This window comes from Pantherophis guttatus, chromosome 7 (assembly GCF_059756535.1).
Source record: "Pantherophis guttatus breed Tessera chromosome 7, ASM5975653v1, whole genome shotgun sequence".
Taxonomy (NCBI): domain Eukaryota; kingdom Metazoa; phylum Chordata; class Lepidosauria; order Squamata; family Colubridae; genus Pantherophis; species Pantherophis guttatus.
Window position 1 is genome coordinate 14569008 of NC_142069.1, and position 19421 is coordinate 14588428.

General features: G+C 43.4%; 1 protein-coding gene across 18 annotated transcripts in view; it reads right to left on the reverse strand.

The window, feature by feature from the left end:
* Positions 1 to 185: 185 nt before the first annotated feature.
* The window catches only part of CALD1 (caldesmon 1), a 231040-nt gene continuing 211804 nt past the window's right edge, over positions 186 to 19421 (reverse strand). For 10 of the 18 annotated variants that reach the window (XM_087873067.1, XM_034403506.3, XM_087873068.1 and 7 more), the window contains 7 exons: positions 15078 to 15121; positions 14501 to 14579; positions 12429 to 12566; positions 9283 to 9378; positions 6747 to 6827; positions 4689 to 4722; positions 186 to 2923 (listed from right to left, as the gene is read on the reverse strand). In XM_087873067.1, the coding sequence (XP_087729193.1) occupies positions 2892 to 2923; positions 4689 to 4722; positions 6747 to 6827; positions 9283 to 9378; positions 12429 to 12566; positions 14501 to 14579; positions 15078 to 15121 (504 nt within the window). In that variant the 3' untranslated portion in view covers positions 186 to 2891. Of the gene's footprint in view, positions 2924 to 4688; positions 4723 to 6746; positions 6828 to 7071; positions 7190 to 9282; positions 9379 to 12428; positions 12567 to 14500; positions 14580 to 15077; positions 15122 to 19421 lie in introns of all 18 variants that reach the window. The other 8 variants (XM_087873071.1, XM_087873072.1, XM_034403513.3 and 5 more) reach the window with 3 other exon arrangements.

Sequence of the window (19421 nt, forward strand, 5' to 3'; positions counted from 1 at the left end):
TTCAGGCATTAAGCAAACTTGGCTTCCCCCATTGACTCTGAACACAAAGTGAATGAATAGTATAAAATAAGTGTACTGAAGTGGTGGTTTTAATAACTCAAGATGCCAGACCAATATAAAGGCAATGTCATGAGCCCAATGGCATACAAAAGCCCTGGTTGAAAAACAAAACCGATCCATCCATCTGGCAGACAAACTCCATTTATTGTGAATTACAAATTCAGCATTACTGGTTTATGGTAGCTATTCAGATGTAAAGATTCCAAAGTGTATTTAAAAACAAACAAAACAGCCAAACCACAAACAGATCCAAGACTTTGTCTTCTATGATTCTGATCCCACCTGTAAGCTCCAGTGAAATTCATTATGTAAACTTGATGATTCACAAAAGCAATGGAGCTTGGATACCGCTACTCCATCTTAACCCCTTAAAAAAAAAAAAACTAAAAAGGACAAACAGATGCAATAAAAATGTAAACCTGTATACAGAAATTAACCATTCTCAAACTATGGATCGCATTTGGAGTGGGCTATAGATTTTAAAATAAAGCTAACTTCACTTCACCCCTATGTGTGGTATAAAAAAAAACCCAATCATCATGTGATTTGTCAATTCAAACTTAGTAGTTTACTATATACAGGTCAAATAATATAGATGTTAAAATAAAGACTCGGGGTGGAGTGACTTGAGACACAATAGATAATCCTCTTTGGAATGGCTTCTGGGTTCAAATGAAGCCTTCTTCCTCATTGCCTGGAATTCAGCAGGCGCTTGTTCTCTAGGACAAAGGATATCTATCTTTGGACTCCTTGAGGAAGGAGGAAGAAGGTTGAAGAGCATTAAGTAGCCCTTGGGTTGAGCGTCAAGCCCAACCCAACTTGACGTTTTCCAGATGTGTTGAGATTACAACTCCTCAGATTCCCAATGCATCTGGAAGATACCAGCTGGGCTACAAGAAGGGATCTTTGTCTCTCCTTGGTTAGTGCACCTAGGACCAAGGGCTACTATATTGTGCACTGAATTGTATGGCAATAGGAAGGACGGTGTCCCTTTTGTTTTCTACAGCGAGAACATGAGAAGTGTATACAGACCTGATAAAAAGCAAAATCAGTGTGCAATAAGGTGGAAAAGGAGGATTACCAACAGCGTGCGTGCATGTATTTCTTGTGTGGTAATTATGGTAGTTCTATATAAATTAGCTATATTGTTTTATACATGTGAACTATGACCTAAAACTTTTTTTTCTTCCCTCTTTAAAACTATAATTTTCATCGCTCATCTTATTATTATTATTTTTTTAAAAAAATCTAATACTTCTCTTGCCATGTCCCTAATGGCAATCATGGAATATTAATATAAAAGGTGTGTATTTTTTTTTTTAAAAAAAGTTGTGATATTGGCTAGTTATGTAAGTTTATAGCTAAATGAAGTAAATAAGTATTAAAAGCCTTCTATTATTAGTAGTGCCTTATACATAACATTTAAAAAAGCGAAATGTATATGTTCTAAAACTGTTAACTAGTTTTTAAAAAATACAAACAAAAAAAAAAAGAGAGAGAAACATGATCAGTACCACTGCTGATTGCAATTGTCCAAATTCAGAGAATTAACTATAACTTACCAAAGGGAGCGGAGGAATGCTACTTTAAAATGATGAAAATTGTACTGATGATGCTAATTCGTCATGGACTACTTACGGAAGGAAATGGCCAACTTGGCATGTTTCTTCCATGCCTTACTCTAAAGTGCTGAAAGGGAAGAAAAAACGGGGCTCATCCCACTTAGCTACAAGAAGGATATTTGGGTGGGATGCATAGAACCTCATTCCTTGCATCTCTCCTACTTTCCTTTTATGGAAAGTAACACTCCTTCGCTCTGCACAGGACCTTACTGATGGAGAAGGTGACCTCCACTTACAGGTATGACCCAAGTGATGGATTAGGCACTCCAGCAACAACACACATGGCAATCTAGGAGCCTTGGTAGTACAGTGGTTTAAAGCACCCTGTTATTAAGACCAGCTGCCTGCAATTACTGCAGGTTCGAATCTCGCCAGGCTCAAGGTTGACTCAGCCTTCCATCCTTTCTAAGGTAGGTAAATTGAGGACCCAGTTGTGGGGGCAATAAGCTGACTTTGTATAAATATACAAAAGGATGAAGGCTATTGCTTAGCACATTGTAAGCCGCCCTGAGTCTCCGGAGAAGGGCGGCATATAAATCAAATTAAAAAAATAAATAAATCTGTGACATGATGTCAGAGAGCAAAGAGGGAGAAAGCCATGGTTCCATCAAAGGTGATGGATCACTAAAGATGGTGAACCTATCATATAGTGTTCTGTAGATCACGATAGGCTTATAGGGAATTATACCAAACCTGTCTACAGTCAAGTCAACAATAAGTCAATAGTAGCAAAGAGGTTGACTTTGCCTTGACTCTTGAGGGCCCACTGTTCAGGAGCTTTGCTTGTGAATGGACCAGCCTGTGTTCCTCCTATCCTGGCTCTGGCTTTGCCTCACCTATTTGGGATAGGACCCACAAGTGGAAGGTGTGCACAGCAGATGTCCCTCTCCTCCTGTCTGGACACACAGTTTGTGAAGACTTTGTCAGTAGAAGTGTCTCTCTCTTTCACAGCATGTTTTTTTTTTTTTTTTTGAGGAATAAGGCTCTCGTTACAAGGCACTACTATTAAGACAAATGTTTTAAGACTGAATATTAAATACAGTGCTAATATACATGGTTTCCTTAAAAACTGGGATAATGTAGCCAACCCCGCCCGCCCCTCCCAAGTAAACCAACAAAAACAAACATAAATATATATAAAAAGAAGAGGGCACATTTAGCACTTCTGTTTTTGAAAACCGACTTGGTCCAGCGTAATTGGTGGCTTCCTTAAGGCTCCTTTTCAAATTGTCTCAAACCTGCTGAAAGAAAAAAAAAAGTGGTGGGATTGCCTCGAATCACCAGAAATGTTAACATTTGGGGCTTAGCTGGGAAATCCTTACTTGCCCAAGGACTTGCTGATTTAGGTTGCAAGGCTAAGATCACATTTTAAGGACTATACCAGCTTTCTTTCTTGCTCATTCCCCACAATCTAGAGGAGAGTTCCAATAGATTCAATCTTAACCACTTTTAAAATAATGTCCGCTGATTTTCAAAAGGCAAATTAGTGAAACTCCTAGTTTTTTTAATGGGTCCATACAGTGGTGAAATCCAAATTTTTTTACTACCGGTTCTGTGGGTGTGGCTTGGTGGGCGTGGTGTGGCTTGGTGGGCGTGGCAGGGGAAGGATATTGCAAAACCTCCATTCCCACCCCACTCCAGGGGAAGGATACTGCAAAATCCCCATTCCCTCCCCACTCTTGGGGGAAGGATATTGCAAAATCTCCATTCCCACCCCACTCTGGGGCCAGCCAGAGGTGTTATTTGTCGGTTCTCCGAACTGCTCAAAATTTCTGCTACTGCTTCTCCAGAACCTGTCAGAACCTGCTGGATTTCACCCCTGGGTCCATACTTCTTACTGCTCCCAGCTCAAATTTTACCTCCTCAATCATGTGGGAATGCAGAGTGGTGCGGTGGCCTAGAGGTGGAGCTATCGCCTCACAATCCAGAGGCTTGTGAGTTCGATCCTAGGTAGAGGCAGATATTTCTCTCTCTGGGCACACTGAGAATATATCTGCTGAACAAAACTCTGCATTGGTGACAGGAAGGGCATCCGGCCAGTAAACACTCTGCTAGCTCCATCCAATTGCCCAGACTCCACCCCACAAGGCAGAGGTGAAATCCAGCAGGTTCTGACAGGTTCTGGAGAACTGGTAGCGGAAATTTTGAGTAGTTCGGAGAACCAGCAAATACCACCTCTGGCTGGCTCCAGAGTGGGGTGGGATTGGAAATTTTGCAATATCCTTCCCCCAGGAGTGGGGAGGGAATGGGACTTTTGCATTATCCTTCCCTTGGAGTGAGGTGAGAATGGAGATTTTGCAATATCCTTCCCCTGCCATGCCCAGCAAGCCACACCACACCCACCAAGCCACACCCACAGAATCAGTAGTAAAAAAATTTGGATTTCACCACTGCCGCAAGGGATTATGGGGCCGATAAAAGATGATGAGGGTTCATGCGGGAATGCAATATTTTCATACATCGAGCTGCAAAATTGGGTTTGAATCAGCTTATTCTTGGGTAAGTATGTCTCAGTACTGGCGTAATGCCCGAAAAGAAATGGATCCTGCGGAGAATCATTAAAAAGATTTCAAAAGGCTCATTAATTCCTACTCAAGTTGGAGATGCTTAATTGGACAAGTACGGAGCTGAACAGGAAGGAAATAAGAGTAATTATACTTAGCAAGCAGGAATGTGAACAGAAAGACTATGATATATCTTACATTAACCCATAAAGTGCTTGGCTAGATTCTTGTTTATAAATGGATCCAGACATTGCTGTATGCAAACCATGGTTATGGACTTTGGATTTGAAACAAGTCAGGAAAGTGAATATTCTGTTGTTTGCGTCTTACAGATTCCAGACAAAGAGCCCCATTTGCCATCTGGGACAAGCCACTAGGGAGGAGAGACTGTCTGACAATCCATTAATAATATTAATTAATTAATATTAATAATATTAATTCCAAAATTGAGGCTTGGGCCCCTTGCCTGATCCCAAACACTGAAACTCTCACTTTTGCTTACCATTGGTCTCCAATTTCCTTCCTGCTGCTGTAACCTGATTCAAAAAAAAAAGAGAGAGAGAGATAGAGAGAGAGAAGTTAAAAAAAAAAAAGGACACAAAAAACATTAACTGTCCCAAAGGTGCTTTTTTCCAAGAGGCAACTGAACTTTCTGGGTTTTTCTTTGAAGAGGTTTCGCTTCTCATCGAAGAAGCTTCTTCAACTCTGACTGGATGGTGAGGAATGGAAGGATTGATATTCCTTGCAGACAGCTGGTCATTTGCATTTTTTAAGAGAGTCATTGAGGCTACTTGGAGGTTTATCTGTGTCCTCAGGGTCACCTGAGTGGTGCAAATTTGTGTGGAGCCTTCCTGGAACTGCTGAAAGTTCTGTGTTGTACACTGGAGATAGATGGTGTCGTATCCCACCCCGTTGAGACAAGACTGTTCAATTTTGACATAGATGACTCTCTCTCATGAGGCCATCTATGTCAAAATTGAACAGCCCTCTCTCAACAGAGGGAGAGAGATATATGACATCATCTATCTCCGGTTTCAGCAGTTCCAAAAAGGCTCCACACACGTTTGCACCACTCAAATGACCCTGAGGACAGAGATAAACCTCCAGGTGACCTTAACAACCCGCCAAAAGAATGCAAATGACCAGCGGTCTGCAAGGAGTATAAATCCTTCCAGTCCCTACCATCCAGTCAGAGCTGAAGAAGCTTCTCGGATGAGAAGCGAAATGTCTTCAAAGAAAAACCAGAAAGTCCAGTTGCCTCTTGAAAAAAGCATCTTTGGGACAACCATGACCTGGATGACTGAGACAAAAACATAAACTGTTTATTAGCAGTAAATTCTGGATTATTGTTTTTTTAGTTAGTAGATCTTAATTATGTGGATATGGTGTATGAAAAATGAAGTATGAAGGCGATCACATGCAAAGCGCACGACTGAAGAGGCGCGCACAAAGAGAACCGGTAGTAAAGCCGGTTAGAACCCATCCCTGAGCATCCCCATACTCATGTGATCAAGATTCAGATATTTGGCAACTGACTCATATTTATGACGGTTGCAGTGTCCTGGGGTCATGTGATCACCTTTTGTGACCTTCTGACTAGCAAAGTCAATGGGGGAAGCCAGATTCACTTAACAACCGTGTTTCTTGTCACTTAACAAATGTGACAAGAAAAGTGGTAAAATGGGGCAAAACTCACTTAACAAATTTCTCACTTTAACAACATAAATTTAGGGCTCCATTGTGGTCGTAAGCTGAAGACTACTTGTATTAGGAAAACAGTTAAGAATTTAAAGGTTAATTTATATCAGTATCCAGTTTCATTCTAATTGTACATTAAATTTTTGTTGAAAATATTATTAGTCACCTTCGATAGAATAGAAACACAGGACATAACAACAGTACAAATAAATAAATAGTTTGGGATCTATTCTACATCATTTTTACTACCAGCCTGCCTTCCATTGAGGACCTGTATACTGCACGAGTCAAAAAGAGGGCTGTGAAAATGTTTACGGACCCCTCACATCCTGGACATAAACTGTTTCAACTCCTACCCTCAAAACGATGCTATAGAGCACTGCAGACCAGAACAACTAGACACAAGAACAGTTTTTCCCCGAATGCCGTCACTCTGCTAAACATATAATTCCCTCAACACTGTCAAACTAGTTACACTACATTACTATTAATCTTCTCATCGTTCCCATCACCCATCTCCTCCCACTTATGACTGCATGACTGTAACTTTGTTGCTTGTATCTTACGATTTATATTGTTTCCTAGTATGATTTGATTGCTTATTTGTACCTTATGACTATCACTAAGTGTTGTACCTTATGATTCTTGATGAATGTATCTTGTCTTTTTATGTACACTAAGAGCATATGCATCAAAGACAAATTCCTTGTGTGTCCAATTACACTTGGCCAATAAAAAATTCTATTCTATTCTTCTAGATGTGGCAATTATTATTATGCAGTGCAATTGAAGGGGACTTCAGAGATTATACCCCCCCTCCCTCCTCCCCAAAATGGAATAGAATAACAGATGGGATGGTCACCTTTGTTGAAGAAGGGGTCTTTTCAACCGACTGCTTTTCCCAAAGATTGCGTTTGCCAGATACATCTCCAGGTCGTAAGTCCTATTTCCCAAAAAAAAAAAAACAAACCCCAAAGCAAGTATTTGAAACCAAGAACGGTGTAAAAATATATTATTAAAGTTCATGGCATTTAAATAAACCTTCCCCAAAGATGAATTCGTAGGTAGTAGCATGAGACTTTTAAATAATTTCTTTCGAAAATAGGTCCACAGCTAACTGGACGTACATAAACGTGCTGGAACTGGAAAGCTCATGGTTTTGCAGAGGAATTTCAAAACTCATTTACCTGACTCAGTTTAAAAGCAAACAGCCAGTCCGAAAGAAGAACAGAACAACGGAGAGAGAGATATAGAATTCCAGCCAAGAAGATGGTGGTGAAAGAAGGAAGAGAAGAAAGCAGCTGACTGAGAAAGAAGGAAGGGAGAGAAAGAAAGAAAGGACAGATTAGTACCAACTCACTTCTGTGAATAATTCTACTACAGTCCACTTATATTGTCCAGCCTTCTTATACGAAACATATTTATCTCTGAGCTTATGAACATCTGGCTGCTAGTTCTGAATAGAGAAGAATGTAGAAACAGGACATTGATACCACACCACAGCTATTTAAACCAGTATTTTAGCTCCGTCAGTAATCAGCTGACCATTTTCAGGCATCTCCTTCAAATGCTGACAACCTCAGTTGCAATTTCCATTTGGTTGCAAATTATAGAAACTATGGTCTAAGCCAGGGGTGTCAAACTCGATTTCATTGAGGGCTGCATCAGGGTTGTGTTTGACTTCAGGGGGGTGGGGTGGGGTAGGCGTGACAAGGGCGGGCGTGGCCACCTTGACATCACTCATGTCGGGGGGCTCTATGGTGGCCAAGTGCTAAGGCAGGACTTCCCTCAGACCCTCCCTCCCTCTCATTATAATCTTTCTCCTTCCTTCCTTCCTTCCTTCCTTCCTTCCTTCCTTCCTTCCTTCCTTCCTTCCTTCCTTCTTCTTTTCCCTTCCTTTTCTTCTTTTCCCTTCCTTCTTCATTCTCTTTTCTTCTTCCTTCCTCTTTTCTCATCTTTCCTTCTTTTTCTTTGTCTTTTCCCCTTTCTCTTTTCCTGCCCTTCTTGCATGCTCAAATGCAAAAGGGGAAACATTTCTCCTTTTGCTTTGGTTTTAGATTGTTTTGCTAGCCCATGACGGCCTCCTGCAGCACTCTGCCAGCAAAAATGGAGGCCATTCTCGCTGGCAGAGTGCTACGGGAGGCCGTCACAGCTGAAAACTGGGCCCGGGGGGTGGGGGAGTTGCATGTGGCCCTCTCGAGCTCTCTTTTCCTTGGCAGAGGCACTGCGGGCTGGTCCTTTGCTGTTTCCAGGCTGGCCCCACAGGCCAGATCTACCTTGAGTTTGAGACCCCTGATGTTCACCTCTGGAGAACATCAGGTTGAGTATGGATGTCCTTGGTAGCTCAAAACAGGGACAACCTTCTGAACACTGAGTTTTCACCATGTTTTTTATCATTTACAAATGGTAGAGTGACCCTTGCCACGGTCACTCATGCCCTTGTTACGTCTCGGTTGGACTACTGTAACGCCCTCTACATGGGGCTGCCCTTGGGATGCACTCGAAGGCTACAGTTAGTCCAGAATGCGGCTGCATGGGTTGTTACGGGGGCTTCTCGATACTCCCATGTGACACCTCTCCTGCGCGAGCTGCACTGGCTACCGGTGGTTCTTCGGGTTTGTTTCAAGGCGCTGGTGCTCACCTATAAAGCCCTACGTGGCTTAGGCCCAGGGTATCTGCAGGATCATCTCCTGCCATCCTCCCATTGTCTGGTGCGCTCTCACAGAGCGGGCCTCCTCAGGGTGCCTTCAGCCAGACAATGTCAGCTGGCGGCCCCCAGGGGGAAAGCATTCTCTGTGGGAGCGCTGCCCCTGTGGAATGGGCTGCCCACCGGCCTCAGGACAGCCCCTGACCTCCTCTCCTTCCGCCGCGAATTGAAGACGTGGCTTTTTCACCAATTGGGCTGAATCCGTTGGGGTGATTTTTTAATAATTTTAATTTAATTTTTAATTAATTTTAACTAATTTTAAATTGATTTGTTGTTTATGTAATTTTTTCTTCCTTCTTGTAAGACGCCCTGAGTCCTTCGGGAGAAGGGCAGGATATAAATTGCATAAATTGCATAAATAAATAAATAAATTAATAGGTTCAAATATACACCAAAACTTGCATTATCCATGATGTGGCTTCTCATCTGTTCTGGTTTAGCACAGTGCTAGACTAAAACCCTGAACTCTTCTCTCAACTGCCTGGGCAATCAACCAGGGATGATGGAAAGGACAAGAAGCTATTGAAATGAGGGTCAGCCTCTGTGGATGGGCATCTCAAAATCCAAAGCCAGTAATGCCTACCAAAATAGCACTGAAGTTCTCTTTCCTTCCTGTAAAAATTATTAAACATCTATCTTGATTGCAGAGTAGATGATAATACTACAGAAAACAGAGGAGCAAAATACTTACCGATGGTTTTGAAGCAGCCAATTTATTGCTTTCTGGGGTCTTGGTTAACCATTCATTGATGCGACTGGAGACGCCGACCTTCAGCCCAGCTGTTTCCTGCAAAACGTTTGTTTGTAAACAGAATTGGAAACTTCATAGTAAGAATTAACAGGGATGCACTAAAGCAGGGGTGTCAAACTCAATTTCATTGAGGGCCGCATCAGGGTTGTGTTTGACTTTGGGGAGCCATGGTGGGGGAGGCCAGGGTGGGCGTGGCCAGCTTGACATCACTTGTGTCAGGGGTACCTGTGGTGGTCCAAGTGCTCTGTCAGCAAAAACGAGCTCTCGAGCTCTGATTTCGGCTGCGATGGCTTCCTGCAACCCTCTGCCGGCGGAAACAAAGCTCAGGAGGGCTGCCCACAGCCCTCCCGAGCTCCTTTTTCACTGGCAGAGGCAGCGCAGGTCAGTCCTTTGCTGTTTCCAGGGCGGCCCACGGGCCAGATCCAGGGGTGAAATGCTCCCGGTTCGGACCTGATCGCCCGATCCAGTAGCGATAGAGGCCGGTGGTTCAGAGAACCGGTAGCAAAAATCCCTGAGCCCCTCCCCCCCATGCCCAGCTGAGCCACGAGATCATCAGAGGGTTTTTTTTTTACTTTTAAAAGCATTTTTTCTACAACCTCTTCAGCCGAAAAAATGCTTTTAAAAGTAAAAAAAAAAGCCTCTGATGATCGCGCAGCTCAACTGGGATCGTCAGAGGCTATTAAAAGCATTTTTTCCTGCAATCTCTTCGGCTGAAGAGGTTATAGAAAAAATGCTTTTAAAAGCCTCTGACGATCCCAGCTGAGTTGCCTGATCGTCAGAACCTTTTAAAAGCATTTTTTTCTGCAACCTCTTCAGCTGAAGAGGTTGTAGAAAAAACGTTTTTAAAAGTTTTTTTTTTAAAAAAAGTTGGCCACGCCCACCCAGTCACATTACCCCCCCAAACCACGCCCACAGAACCGGTAGTAACAAATTTTACATTTCACCACTGGCCAGATCTAAGCACCCCACGGGACCGGATCCAACCCCTGGGCCTCAGACACCTCTGCACTATAGATTGCAACAGTTTATCTACCGAATCTATGTGTCTTAGTCTGTAAGATTGCTAAATAAACATTTGTGCAATTTCACAAGAACATATATGAGAACGTGGAAATCTGTAGCACAGCATCTTAATCTTAGGGCATTTCAAGCAGTGGTGAAATCTGAACCGGGTTACTACTGGTTCGCTGGCTGCGCATGTGCACTGCGCACCACGCACCAAATGCAAGGTGCGCGCAGTGCACGCCAAAAGGAGGCATGCGGTAAGTAGAACAGCGCGTGTGGGGGGGGGTGATCAGCTGTGGTGGGCAATCTTTTTTTTACTTTTAAAAGTATTGCTTTTAAAAGTTAAAAAAAAAACCTCTGATGATCGCGCTGCTCAGATGGGGTCGTCAGAGGCTTTTTTTTTTTTTTTTTAATTTGATTTATATGCCGCCCTTCTCCGGAGACTCAGGGCGGCTTACAGTGCGTTAAGCAATAGCCTTCATACTTTTGTATATTTATACAAAGTCAGCTTATTGCCCCCACAAACTGGGTCCTCATTTTACCTACCTCAGAAAGGATGGAAGGCTGAGTCAACCTTGAGCCTTGGAGAGATTCGAACCAGCAGTAAATTGCAGGCAGCTGTGTTAATAACAGGGTGCTTTAAACCACTGTAGTACCAAGGCTCAGCCAAAGAGGTTGTAGAAAAATGCTTTTAAAAGTAAAAAAAAAAAAGCCTCTGGTGATCGCGTGCCTCAGCTGGGCACAGGGGATGGGCAGGGATTTTTGCTACTCCAAACCACCCACCGCCACTGCTACCGGATCAGGTGATCCGGTCCAAACCGGGAGCATTTTACCCCTGATTCCAAGTGACTGTCTTAAATCTTACAACATTCAGCATTCCTGTGAGAAGTCCTGTGATTCTAGAAATGAGATTGTCCACAGGTTGTGGAAATCTGACAATCTTGCCAGATATTATATGATTAAAATAACAACAATAATAAACATTCAGGAGGGTTGCTATAGTTGAAAAGCTTCCCAAGCCATGAGATCTTATGCCAAAGTTGGACAAACCTTTGTTTCATAAACTTAGAGCAATGTCTCTTTGAAATACCATCTCAGAGACAGAGTAAATGTCTTTCAGAAGGCTAAACTATGGAACTCTTCCCTTCTTGTTTGAAGTTCAGAATCTGCATTTTCACTATATTAATACCTCAGGTCTTACTTATGCGCCTTGCATCTCCCTTGCCTTGACTGACCTGGGAATTGCAGAGGAAGAAGACTCTGAAGGATAGCAATAGCAATAGCCCTTAGACCAGAGGTGGGTTTCAGCGGGTTCTGACCAGTTCTGGAGAACCGGTAGTGGAAATTTTGAGTAGTTTGGAGAACCGGGAGTAACAATTCTGATTGGCCCCTTCCCCATCTATTCTTTGCCTCTCGTGTCTCAGCTGATTGAGAGAAAATGAGCCTTGATAGTACAGTGGTTTAGTGCACCCTGTTATTAACACAGCTGCCTGCAATTTCTGCTGGTTCGAATCTCTCCAAGGCTCAAGGTTGACTCAGCCTTCCATCCTTTCTAAGGTAGGTGAAATGAGGACCCAGTTTGTGGGGGCAATAAGCTGACTTTGTATAAAATATACAAAAGTATGAAGGCTATTGCTTAACGCATTGTAAGCCGCCCTGAGTCTCCGGAGAAGGGCGGCATATAAATCAAATTTAAAAAAAAAAAAAATGGGGATTTTGCAGTATCCTTCCCCTGGAGTAGGGAGGGAATGGAGATTTTACAGTATCCTTCCCCTGCCATGCCCACCAAGCCATGCCATGTCACGCCTACCAAGCCAGACCCACAGAACCAGTAGTAAAAAATGCTGAAACCCACCACTGCCTTAGACTTATATACCACTTCACTGCCCTCTCTAAGTGGTTTGCAGCATCAGCCTATTGCCCCCAACAATCTTGTTCCTCATTTTACCGACCTCGGAAGGCTGGAAGGCTGAGTCAACCTTGAGCCAGTGAGAATCGAACTGCCAAACTGCAGGTAGCTGGCAGTCAGCAGAAGTAGCCTGCAGTACTTCATTCTAACCAGCGCGCCATCACGCACGTACCTTATTGGGTGTCCCCGTTCCAGAGGGTGATGCAAACACGTTGCCTTTCTCCCACATGCTCTTGATGTTACGAACTCCCTCAGCAGGAACCGGGAGGTCAGAAGCAGCTGGCTTGGTGGTCTTTGCAGCTTTGTTGCCCTGCAAGAAGCAATTGGTGAACCAGGGTAGCTGCTCTAATGTTACAAGAGTGATGTGCCACTACTCTTCTCCTCCTCCCCCTTTTTTTTCCTTCCTTCTACTTTACCAGCTGCTATTGGGCTACAGCCTGGCTGAATCTCACTAACTTTCAAACCAACAATCAGAAAGAGAGGTGGCCAAAATAAATCCACAATTTCCCCCAAGTTCATCTCATGTCAATCTCTCAAATATACCTCACCCAAAAGCCATTGAAAGGAAAAGTGAGACAAAGGCTCAGACAGTGAAGGAAGCTGAAGTGAATGGAGCATTTGAATGAAATGTATTTTGTTTATTTGTTAGATTTATCCCACCTTTCTTCCAGAAGCTTTAAAGGTAAAGGATTTTATTCCGCTTGTCATTGCCGACTATAAGGGACGATGCTCATCTCCATTTCAAGGTCATTGAGCCAGTGCTGTCCAAAGACATTTCTGTGATCATGTGACCAGCATGATGTCATGGAGCACTGTTAACTTCCCACCAAAGTGGTACCTATTTATCTATTCGCATTTGCATCCTTTCAAACTGCAGGAGCTGGGGTGAGGATGGGAGCTCACCCTGTCACATGAACCGGCTTTCTAGCCCAGTTGCCCAGCCTTTCCAGCTTTGCAGACCGGGGGGGGGGGGGATGGTTCTGCACAAGTGGCAGGTAAGCACACATGCGCGCAGCTTCATTTGTGTGAGTGGCAGGCATGGCCACACATACCTGCCGCTCGCACAAGTGGAGCTGCATGCATGCCCTTGCCAGCTGCTTGTGTTGCGGTCCGCCAGCAGCCTGCAGTGGCAGTGGAATCAGACAGTGAGGAGTCCTGGCAGTGGAATCAGACAGTGAGGAAGCTGGGGAGGAACATGGGCCAGTCCTAGAGTCAGGGGAAGGCCCAGACAAGAGCTCTGCCTCAGAGGCAGAGATGGGGCCAGGGCCATCTGGGAGCAATGCATGGACTCCGGAGCCTCCAGAGGCAGACAGCAGAGAGGCAGAGGAACAGGAGGAGCCTGTTCCTAGTGGATGCATGCGAAGAGCTGCCAGAAGGCAAGAGCAGCTGAAGCAAAAAGGACAACTCGGGAGTAAGGCCAGAAGATGATTGGCCTCTCCCATAAGGCTTAAAAGAGCAGCAATGAGCCGTTGGGTTCTTTGTAGAAAAGCAATGTTGATTCTAGTGCTTCTTGTCAGCGTCTCTTGAACTTTGTGGGTTTTTTGCCAAGAAAAGCCTTTGGCAGGTTGCCAAAGACATCAAAGGTTGGTGATAAGGCCGACGGACTGGTTATGAAGAATTTGTTTTGGACTAAGCTGAGAATGAATTAATTCCCAGCTGTTTTAATAAAATAAGTTTGTTCAGGACTGAATTGTATTTGGTAATCACTACTTGGGCCTCAGTCACAACAGCTTGTACAAGTGGGGCTGTGCATGCATGTGTGCATGGTTGCCTGCTGCTTCTGTGTCTTGGTTCCGAATGACTCATGGCCCGGTAGTGGGCTGCGGTCCGGGGGTTGGGGACCCCTGTTCTAGCCAACAAGCCCGGCATCTTAACTGCTGAGCCACCACATTGCCCCAGAAGCTTAAGGCCGTATATAATTTCTCCGTACAAAAATCCTTGTTAGATAAGTTGGGTTGATTGAAGGTAACTGGCCCAAATAACTTAATGGGTTTCCATGGCTGAAGACAGTCTTAAAGCTGGGTCTCTCTGGGTCCTACGTAACATGCTAACCAGTACCCCATACACTGAGGCAGAACTCGTAAGCTTAAATAAATATCCATTGCTTCATCTTTTCCAAGGAATCCCAGAGTATTTAATGACAAGTTTAAAAAAAATATTGGTCGATGAAAAACGTTTGATTTGTCCCTACCACAGCGGTCAATCAGAGGAACACAGGAAATTGTGAAGATGAAAGCAGCTCACCTCAATTGCACTGGTATATTGTTCCAGCCTACTGTCTATCTTGGAGACAACTGGAGTTGTGTGAGTAGGTTTCATACCACTGTGAAAAGAATGAAATGGCAGAGACTTATCAGTTCATATCAGGGGTGGGCTTCAAAAATTTTAGCAAGGGGTTCTCTGCCCGGTGGGCATGGCCATGGTGGGCATGGCCTAGTCAGCCTCCTGCACCACAGCGGGGGGGGAGGGGCTTTTTGCCCTCCCCAGGCTCTGGAGGCTTTCCTTGAGCTTCCGGGAGGGCGAAAATGGCCTCTCCAGGCTTCCCGAACTTCTGGTAGGCCCATTTTTCGGCCTCCCCGAGCCTCCGTGCGTGCCCTGCACTTACCTGCATCCAAAACGGGCCGCATGGAGACTCCTGGGAGGGGCGGGGCAGGGTGGGCAGGGCCAGCCAGGAGTGGGATTCGGGGGTTCTCCGAACTGCACAAAATCTTAGCTAGAGGTTCTCCCGAACCCCTGCGAACCCCCAGCAGCCCACCCCTGGTTCATATCCTGCACGTTAAACTTTCATTGTGACTTTTTTCTTTATGTTTGAGTTCTTTACCTCTTCTGGACGGATTTGTTCAAGAACTCTGCACGTTCTTCTATCTAAAAAAAAAAAAGAGAGACAGAGAAATAAGAAAATAAAAGTGAGCTCTACAAATATTACAAAACCTGGAAGAGGTTTAAATAATGCAATGGTTTTACACAGACGCAACAAACGTATCAAGTGTGTAATACACATCACAGCAACAGCACAATGAAAGAGTCAGGGCCTACACTTACACTGAGGGTCAACTTTGGATCCTAAAATGTCACAGAGTTTTTAAGAAAAACAAAATTAACAGAGCAATAGTGTTAAGACGAAGTGGCTTTAAAAAGTTACCCCAGGACAGGAAGAAAAGCATCATCACTCCACATGCAGACTCCATACAGAAATGGAACCAGATGTTGTAAAAGAACTGAAAACATCAGCTTTGTGTTTTTTGTTTTTCTTTCCTCTAAGAATATTTAGGGGTCTAAAATGCATATCACTCCATTCTGACATCCCTCTTCCCCCAGTTTGACATCCCCTTTGGAGTTTTGGCATTTACCAGGTGACAAAACTTTATGTTAAAAAGAAGAGGAGCAGAGGTGAGCTTCACATAATTTAACAGCTGGTTCCAGCAGAATCAAATAGGTGAACATGTGCGCCTTGCACATATGCGCACTGCGTCAAAAACATGGCAATTGTATAGGATGGGATAGCTTCGCGCGTGCCTGCGCCTTGCGCACAGGCGCACGGCATCAAAAACACGGCAGTTGTATACCGTTTTGCCTGAACCGGTCCGAACCGGCTGAATCTTGGTAGAGCCTCGGTAGTACAGTGATCTAAAGCACCCTGTTATTAAGACCAGCTGCCTGCAATTACTGCAGGTTCGAATCTCGCCAGGCTCAAGGTTGACTCAGCCTTCCATCCTTTCTAAGGTAGGTAAATTGAGGACCCAGTTTGTGGGGGCAATAAACTGACTTTGTATAAAATATACAAAAGGATGAAGGCTATTGCTTAGCGCATTGTAAGCCGCCCTGAGTCTCCGGAGAAGGGCGGCATATAAATCAAATTTAAAAAAAAAAAAATCCCACCCCTGAAGAGGAGAAAGCGATGTCAGATGTTGGTAGCACATGTCTCTTGAACCATCCAAATATATTAGATCAGGGCTGCCTCGTAGCACCCTGTATTATTGAATATGCAGATGGTTCTTGAAATTGCCTTTGATAAAAGTTACCAACAGAGTGAAGCAAAAAACAAACAAACCTCAAATTACCTGAGATAAATTGAGGAAATAATTTGGCCATCCAGTTTTTAAAATGTCACAATCCCAAGTATTTTGTTTTTTAAAAAACCCAACCATCTAGCTTCTTGTCTAATTTTTTCACAGCTAGTTCTATCTATAATACAACCCCAAACTTATCAACTAAGTCTACCTTAGTACCCTGATTAAAAATCAATGTTGAACCATTGGATTCTATTTGAGATGTGCTGGGGAACTTGTTTAAAAGAAGACAGGAATCTATTCTAAACCACAGAGGAAAGGAATGAAAGATTTCATACACGAAATAGATTGCTTAAGGAATTGGGAAATCTTAATTGTCACAAACTGGAATGTTCATATTGAATTCTTGAATCTCTAGATTTTGTGGACTTCAACTCCCAGAATTCCTCAGCTGGAATTCTGGGAGCTGAAGTCCATAAATCTTAAATTTGGAGACCCTTGATCTAGATTGATTGTCCAGAGAGAAATTCCCTACCATCATGTTGTGCTGCTTTTCAGAGTCACCAGATGGCAGCAGAACAGAGGTAAAATTTATTTTTCCATCATCTCAACCCTGTTAGAGTTGCTTTAAAAATTACAGAGTTCCCACATTGATAACACTTGCAAGTCACCAGTCGTAACTTGTTGCTCTTATTTTTACTTATTTTTACTTTAATATACAAGCACATGCTAGAAAATGCCATGGTTAGCTACAAAGGGATTCATGGATCATGAATATAAGATTATCTGTGGATAATCTGTATGGATTTTTATAGAGAGCAGGGGTGTCAAACTCGATTTCATTGAGGGCCGCATCAGGGTTGTGTTTGACCTCGGGGGGGGGGGGCGGAGTGGGTGTGGACAGCTCGATGTCACTCATGTCGGGAGTGCCTGTGGTGGCCCGAGCACTCTGCCAGAGAAAATAGGATCCCAAACTCCATTTTCAGCTTCGATGGCTGCCTGCAACTCTCTGCCAGCGAAAACGGAGCTTGTGAGCTCCGTTTTTGCTGGCAGAGGCATTGCGGGCCAGTCCTTTGTTGTTTCCAGGCCGGCCCCGTGTGCCAGATCTAAGCACCCCGTGGGCTGGATCTGGCCCCCAAGCTTTGAGTTTGACACCCTGATATAGAAGGAAGGGTGAATAATTAGGTGACAAAGTTCACTGCATCTGAAGCAGGTCCCAGATATTCTGCTCTTTTTTCATGACTTGCATTTTCATTTCTGTCGCTATCCAAAATCCACACTTTTCCCAAACCAACAAAAGATGTTGTTTCAGAAATGTCAGGACACCAGATATAGATTTTGCAGCTCTTGGTAGAAAAGGTTGAGTGATTCAATTTTACTTAAAGCAAACATAAACTTCCTTGTTTGGCATGTCCAAAACTAAGCAATCCATCTGATTTCTCAACCCTTGAATGCCTTAACCATGCTTTAAAAGTGTTTCAGTAATAACTATAAATGTACAGAGGTCAGCGTTTATGTGTAAGACTGAAGTGTGCTTGTTACATCACACGTTTGTTCAGAATTAGAAAGGGTCTTTAGGTAAGCACATGCTTAAATATCTGACAAGAAGGAAGTTTGTTTCAATTAAACCTGCATCTTCACTTTTACAATTCTTCTTGAAGCCCAATCTTTTACCCGTGAAAATAGTAATACACCAAAAGGTTTTTTCAGCTATAGCATTTTGGTAATGTTCTCTTTGGGAAGAGTTCTCGTTTCTATACCAGGAACAGAGCAATTTAGTTGCAGAAAATAATTATATTTATCAGGCTTGGATCTGCTTTTGCTGGCAATTTTTAGGCGGTATAGAGCAGTATAATAAATATGCTATCACATAGGTATAATATTATAATGGTTGTTTCTTTTCTGTTTGGGTAAGTGAGGCACATCTGCTAACAGGATGCATTAGAACAAAGAGGCCAGTGACTGTTTGATCAAAACCAGAATAACACTTTACACACTTTTAAACTTAAAAGTCACTACAACAGCAAGCAACCACATGCTCACAACTGAAAATTGGTAAGAAACATACGGTGAACAGAATTACAAAATATATCTGTAAAATAAGATGGAAAGCATAGCATTAAGAAGATGCTCTTGTACTTAAATTAGGAAGCTGAAGTCCAGAGTCTTTTTTTATTATTATTATTCTGTTTTCGGAATTTGATGTTAATTCTATTCATAAAAACAGTAAGGTGAAATCCTATGAGGTAAAATGAATGGCAAAAGTCCAACAGTTTAATGGTTCTATAGAACATACTCCTTCACACATATGAATACACATACTCGGGTGAATATGTCACATGATTCACTGATGGAAGTGAATCATGTGACATATTCCCAAACAACTTTTCCTGCACCTATTGGTTAGGATTCATGCTGTAAATTAGATAATCAAAATAAGGAGGCCATTTTCTGTCTTTTCAGTGATTGTTCCTGCTAAAAAGAAGAAATAATCATTCCAATGCAACTCAGTCCTTGCATGGATGAGATGGCCACTGTTCCTTATTTACCTTAATTCCATTTCCAGAAAGTTGTTGGGGTTTTTGCTCAATTCATTCAGCATACAAAACGTTTTTCCCACCTGGACCAGTGGTGGGATTCAGCTGGTTTGGGCCAGTTCGGGCGAACCGGTTGTTAAATTGCTGACTGTCCCCACCCTTCCCCTCCCCTTCCAAGAGTCCCAACACAACCCATTTTTGCTCCCAGGAGGCTGCAGAGAGGCCTATTAGGCCCGAAATAAGCACGGAGGGGCAGTGTGCCCCCCATGGCCTGTTTTTGCTCCCAGGGGGCCACGTGTTGCTTGTCACACCCCATGGCTACGCCCACCATGGCCACGCCCACCCAGCTGGTCATTAGAGAACCGGTTGTTAAATTATTTGAATCCCACCACTGACCTGGATGATCAATATTGGCACTTCCCTCACTCCCAGGATTTGTTTTAACATACAATTGTTGTGACTGAAGAAGGCCTAAGTCTAAGAACTTTGCAATGAAAATAGGACAGCAATTAATTCAGAAGATGCATCCATGTTATAACGGTGCTTGTAGGTATTGCCCTAGCAGCATATACAATGCAGAGTATTGAATTTTGTACAGCCATGAAGATAACAATTGAA